General features: G+C 35.2%; 1 protein-coding gene across 1 annotated transcript; it reads left to right on the top strand.

Moving 5' to 3' along the window:
• The first annotated feature begins 1,422 nt into the window (after positions 1–1,422).
• On the top strand, positions 1,423–5,766 carry LOC124855756 (C-type lectin domain family 4 member M-like). The gene is made up of 6 exons (XM_047345817.1): positions 1,423–1,581; positions 2,025–2,126; positions 2,493–2,750; positions 4,439–4,602; positions 4,823–4,959; positions 5,067–5,766. The coding sequence occupies exons 1-6, from the start codon at positions 1,503–1,505 to the stop codon at positions 5,221–5,223; spliced, it is 897 nt and encodes a 298-aa protein (XP_047201773.1). The 5' UTR covers positions 1,423–1,502; the 3' UTR covers positions 5,224–5,766.
• Positions 5,767–6,974: the final 1,208 nt, after the last annotated feature.

Genomic DNA, 6,974 nt, shown 5'->3' with positions numbered 1-6,974 from the left:
CCTCTGGAGATCATTGTGCAAAGAAGGATTCTTCATAAAATGAAGAATATTATGGAGAACCCTGAGCATCCTCTTCATGAGTCTGTCCTACAACAACAGAGTGTCTTCAGTCGGAGGCTTCTTCAGATCTGCTGTAAGACGGAGCGCTACAGGAGATCCTTCCTGCCCACAGCCATCAGCATCTACAACGGCTCTTTGAAGAAACCTGCATAATATGAGCTATAACAACATTTAATTTCCCTGTGGGATTAATAAAGTAGTTTTGAATTTGATTTGAATTGAATTGAATATTCAATAAAGTAGAATATGTGCTTCAATAAGGCTTGTTTGTCAGACTAAATCGTTTGAAAATACCAACCTTTAAGCAGGCACTAAACATGGTTTTCATTAAGCCCACGTTTCTGTATTAAAATATTTTTTAATGGGCTGATGTAATCAAACTTTTCATAAGCTGTAAGCAGAAAATCATCATAATTAACAGAAACAAATGCTTGAAAACATCAATCTGTGTGAAATTAATATATATAAAATGTTTCACTTAGTGAACTGAGTTACTCAAGTGAAAAAAAAAAAACATGCAGTATGAGGTGTTCAGGGTGATGTGCAGTGTTAGTTTTCTGCCACACGTTGAGTTTTGCATGTAGGCCAGAAAGTATTATTTTAGTGTCATCTGTCCAGATCGGTCTCGTTTAAAAGGGATGATTAGAAAAGTGCTATAAAGGTTTAGTTGATTTTAATCTTTAATTACAGCTTTTCCTACAAATAACCAAAATAAGCTAACTGAAGAAAATATTAACAAAGCTAAAAACTGACCTATGCTTAAGCAAATATAAGATAATCCAACCAAAATTAAACTAAAATAAGATCAAATAAACCAAGTTGAATACACTAGCTGGAGGTAGATGAATTTATAGCATATTAGCAAAATAAATCTGCCCATCCTTTACATGTCCATAAGAATGTTTTTAAAAAAAATCAGTGATTCATCTGTTTCAATATTTCTGTTGTTTTATTTTGTGTGTGAATGTGCTGGAGATCCACTATTTGGACAAAATTAAGAGATGGCAGCCATTTATATGCTGAGTATTGTATGGTACTGTTTAGCTATTTTAAATGTCAATAAAATGTTACAGTGTTAGCCTCTGTAAAATCTACATCCTGCATAAAACATCAGAAATGTATTTGTATGGCATCATTTGGAGATCACGCAATATAATGTGATTACATGGTATAACATTAAAAGTTTTCAAACTAATGTTATGGGTATGTTAAGTCTGTTTTCAGCCACTTAACCGTAAACTGCCCCATCAAGACTACATTTTCTAATCTTTAACACATGACTCTATTGGTTACCACACATTCACCAGAACTCTATTTGAAACATGATCACACAAGCACGCACATCCCCCTTATCACTAGTTTGAACAGGACAGACAAACAGATCGATGGGGACTACTTGCAGTGCTAAAGTGCAGAATTCAGAGTAAAAAAGGGAGGAAAAGATGTCGCTCGAAGGAAAGATTTATCAAGATTTGACAACGAATGAGGGTTTACATTCCCATCGCCGAACATTTGGACCAGGTAGAGTTTACAAGAAACTTTATTGCAGCTTCCTAACATTCCCTGACTTCCTTTAACACTATAGGTTTTATTGTTGTATTCAGTTTCTCTTGCTTTAGCTTACAGAGCTATTTAAAATATAATTACAAAGGAAATAAAATAGTGTCACAAATAATTTGAAGATGTAGTTTGTGCTTTAAAAGTATAACTTTTATGCTGGTATTTGCCAGTGGCTTATTAGAGGGTAAATAATAATAATAACTATGAAACATCCTCTTGTTTCTATTTGAATATTTGGCAAGACAGAATTAGCTATGTCTTAATCTTATGCGTAATGTTTTACTGCTTCGTTTGTTTTATTGTTTTTTTATCTTTCTGTAACAGCACTGTGAAAGCACTTTACAAATAAAGTTATAATTATGAAGAATAACATTCTGATAAAAATGTTTATGGTCTTTTTCCAGAAACCGGTGGACATGTGTTTCAAAATCACCGAATGGTTATACTAAGTCTTGGCTTGCTAAATGCTGCTCTGCTGATTTCTGCTGCTGTCATTGGGATTTACTGTAAGTATGAGAATCCATATGTACACTATTGTAAAGTCACTAGAAAAATTCTTAGCTGATCTCCAACCTAACAGGAACATATTAGATATTAAAAGCAGAAATACCAGTCCCTAGGGTGTTCAAGGCTACCGAAAAAGGTCAGGTATAAGAAATTAAGATGTTTCACTGGACATAGTATGGTGGTGGAGCTAAAAGAAAGATCAGAACATCATCAATTGTCTCCTAAAAATGTTTAGGTATTATTCAGTCATTTAGATGTTGAGATCTGGCCCAAATGTTTTAAAAGATAAGCTGCTACCTAAGCAAGAAATATTATCATCGATTTCAGCTTGTATTCTCTTACATGTTTTTTTTGTTGTTGTACAGGTGCTAATGCCAAAGACCTTCAGATTCCTGATTTAGCAGCTTCACCCCTTCTTGTTGAGGTGAACTTTCTCCGCAACCATACGGAAATAATAAGAGACAAACTGGAGGCTCAGAACACTTTGACGAAAGAGCGCACCAACCATGTCCAGCTAAAGCTGGAAGTGAAGCAGAAGAAGATTTTGACTGACAGCCTTCAGATGAAAATTAGCATGCTGCAAACAATGAAGACAAAGCTCCAGTCCAATACATCTGCTTTTGGTAGATTTAAGCTTTTAAGAAATACAAGTTGTTTCTCCACTGTGTCTTGCAAAAGTATTCATCAGTGAGTGTCGAGAGTGGCGTGGTGGAGGGCCCCAGAATGCAAACAGAAAGGCATCTTAACTGTAAATAAAGATGGTTTATTTTAAGCAAAGCACTCACAAAAGGAGGCAGGAACAAAACAGGTACGGGCACAGATGATAGTAAGAAGTAGTGATGTTTCCACGATGAGTAAACAGAATGATTGTGTATATATGGAGCATGGTACAGGGGAAACGAGAAGACTGATTAAATGATGCATGTAGACTAAATGAAGCTGATTGCAGGTTGACAGATGCAGGAAAAACAAAATGTGACTAGGGCAAAAAAGAAATCCAATAATATCAACTAATCGGGAAAACATAACATACAGAACATGAACTACAAAAACAATAATAAGAAACTAAAGCACAGCCAAGAAAATAATAAACAGAAACAAGATCCAAAACGTAAACTGGAAATAAGAATAACTAAAACCCAAACAAAAAACCCAAAACACCCTAAAATCATGACAGTGAGTCAATCAATCAATCAATGGTTATTCATAGAGCACATTTGCAATTTTTTTGCATTGGCCAAAGTACTTTACAAAGAGTATAGTGCAAACTATAGAAATATTGAGCGAAGCAATATTTTGAAATATCACTGAAAGTAAAGAACTCAAATACAGTTCAACAAAGTTAACTAAACATGTGGCTGTAGACACTGGTGTCATCTCTACACCTGATATTTTATCACATTCCAACCACAAACTTCAATGCATTTAATTGTGATTTTATGTGAAGGACCAACATGAAGTAGTGCATGAAGTTGAAAAAAAAGGAAACATCGTTTTCAAAGTTTTTTGAAGAAATACTGAAAATGGTTGCATATATTCAGCCCCCTTTAGTCTGGTATTTCTAAACGATGAAGCGTCCCTGTCCCTACTGAAAAAAAGCCTACCCACCGCATGATGTTTCTACCTCCATGTGTCATAATGGGAGGGATGTTGTGTTCAGGGTGCTTGTGAGTTGTCTGCCAGACGCTCAAGCTTTGAATGGGCTTCTTCTGGCTTTCTGATTAAAACTCCTCCATAAAGGCCATATTTGTGAAGAGCAAGACTAATAGTTCCTCTGTCAACAGATGCTCTCATCTGACCTGTGGATCTTCTCCAGTTACCGCCCTTGGCTATTTTCTGAGTAATGCTCTTCTTGCCCATCCTGTCAGGTTTTGTGGACAACCATGTTTTGGTATTTTTGTAGTTGTGCAATACTCTTTCTACTTTTTTAATGGATTGAAGTATCCTCTGTGCGATGTTTCAAGTTGGGATATTGTTTTATGCCCTAAACCTGCTTTAAACTTCTCCAGAACTTTCTCCCTGACCTGTCTGCTGTGTTCCTTGGTTGTCATGATGCTTTGTTCACTAATGTTCTATTTAGTAATTACGTGACCTTTGAAGGAGATTGGTCAAACATTTAGGGGCATTGGAGTGAAGGACGTTAAATGTTACATTTTTAAGTTTTGCACTACTTTGTGTTGGTCTATCACATAAAATTAAATGTAAAAAAGTTCAGGAGGTGTGAATGCCTTTGGGAGGCACTGTACAACTTGGATTGCACTGTTTCTGAAAATATTTTTAAAAAGAGCTGTTTTGCTTTCTGTTAAAACAGAGAAAAACTGTGGCAGATGCCCATCAGGATGGCTCCTAGTTAAAACGTCATGTTATTACTTCTCTAATTATGAAGTGGCCTCAAGAAAGAACTGGTCTGATAGCAGAGCAGACTGCATTCGTCAAGGAGGCGACCTGCTCGTGATCGACAACTTGGAGGAACAGGTGGGTCAAAATCTAAAGACAGATTTATATCAAACGAATTCAAGGATTTTCATTGTTTTTAAAAATATTCATTAAAGAGATGAATTATAACAAAAATGTGAATTTTTCTAAAACACAAAATCCTGTAACAGAAAAAAAGAAGTCACTTAGCTGCTTACTCTTTGGCTTCTCTATGTTTTAGACAACTAATGTATTATCTCGTATGTCATATTGTTTACAGCAACTCATAAGTATGAATTTTCCAAGGACGGAAAGTAGTAGCATTTGGTTGATATACGGATTCTGGATTGGCCTTACTGATGTGCAACATCAGGGAACGTGGACATGGATAAACAATGTGACTGAGACGTCTGTAACGTAAGACTTGCAATGACTATTAGCATTAACACTGATTGAAATAACCTTTAAAAAGCATCATAGCCTCCAACAAACACAATGTCAAGAATGTCCTCTACTGATCACAGGTACTGGAAAACTGGGGAACCCCGTAGTACTGGAGCTCAGAGTGGGAACTGTGCTGCTTTTCATTACTATGGAGACACTATAAAGACTTGGTACACTGGAAACTGCCAAGAGTATCTACTTAACTGGATCTGTGAAAAGAGGCCAAGCAATGTATGAAATCGTTTAAGCATATATATGAGCCGCCTGGCAACTTTTGATAGCCAATGTAGTTGGTTATAGTATGAAAACTTAGATTTTCATGACATCAAATCATAAAAAATTTTTCTTCTTCATTTGTCAAAAATTTTTTCCATTATCTTGTTTGACATATGAAAATGTCATTCATTAGGGCCAGGGCCCTAGGTTAGAGCTAGTTTTGTTGCCCTACAAGTTTCTCTTACAAGTTACAATAGGTTGATACATTAGTTACTAGGCATGTAATGGTACATTCAGAAGTGAGATTTTAGTAATTAGTAATGAACTTAGTTTGTGGGAAAACTAAGAATCTTCACAGTTTTGTTTTTTTTCAGAAATAAAGGTTTTACAATTTACAAACTGTGTTTTAAAGAATCTTTATCAGTTTAGAAGGTTTTTGTCAAGATTTGACTCGTTTATCTGTTGCACTTTTATGCTTGCCAAATCATAAGGAGGTCTTAATGCCAAAATAAACTGAAAATACTTGTTTTGATTTCACAAATGAATAAAGGTTTTGTGAATGTGAAGAAAACCCCTGTGAAATAACTTTTTAGTTTAGCAGCAATAGGAAGCTTCGTAGCAGAAGCTAACCTTACAGTTGTTCTCGGGTTAATTGATAAACAGGTGCAGTATGTCAAAATGTTTACAAATCAATTGCATCTTGCCAGTCAATGTTTCATTTTCCTACCTCGATCATATCTGCATTTAAATGGTGAAGGAAGATGCGATGGCATAGGAAAATCACTTTCTGACATCCCCTTGCAATGAAGTTCGAATGATAGCATACACAATTGGATCACTACCTAAGCCAGTCTGGCTCGGATGTTAATGTCCAAGTCGAACAATTATGCTGCAAGAATGCTGCAGCTCTCACGTGTCATGTCTACCTGACATGTGTGCTAAAAATGAACCTACTGTAGCTCAAATATCCCAGCAATAACACAATAATAAAATAACTTAATCTTATGATTAGCTATGCAGACTTTTTATTCACCTCAGCATGTATAGTGCTTGCAGCTGAAAATGAAACAAATGGAATGACTAATTTTTAGAAAAATTTGGCTAATGATTATATGAACACTTGGGGGCACTCACAGCAATGAAATTTAATTTCAAGATGTTCAGTTGAGCTTAAATATAGAAAAATATGATAAAACGGTGACTTCACAGCGAAAGTAACATGCCCTGTTCTGACACAACCGAACACTGTGAACTTCACAACGTTAATCCCTGTATTTATGCACTAAACAGAATGGGAGTGGATCAAAATCAACACACGTATTTAAATAACATGACAAAATTCAATGTCATACAACATAACCTGAATCAGATCAGAAACAGTGTAAAACCAGATTTATTTCACTCACTCTTTTAAGGCAGCTCTTTTAATCTTACCATGGTGTTAACCCTCACTTATCATCTTAACAGACTGGAGCACACCAAACTAAATGTCTGAGGTTTAAGCAGGGCAAACATCCTTCAAATTGCTGAGTAACAATATTTTTATAGCATGCACCAGTTGTGATAAAAGTGATTTTAGTAATTGTAAGTGGGGAAATATTTGGTGGTTACCAGAAATTTGAATTTTTTGTTTGCATCTTAGTTAAGATTTCAAAATGTATTTTATTCAGCTTTAATGTTTATTTATTTATCTTATTTTTATATTATATTGCAATATTTTTAAAGTTGATATTAAATACCCATATGTTCAAATACTATGTTAGAAAAACATA

The sequence above is a fragment of the Girardinichthys multiradiatus genome, chromosome 19 (assembly GCF_021462225.1).
Source record: "Girardinichthys multiradiatus isolate DD_20200921_A chromosome 19, DD_fGirMul_XY1, whole genome shotgun sequence".
Taxonomy (NCBI): Eukaryota; Metazoa; Chordata; class Actinopteri; order Cyprinodontiformes; family Goodeidae; genus Girardinichthys; species Girardinichthys multiradiatus.
This window is presented reverse-complemented; position numbering and strand designations above follow the sequence as displayed.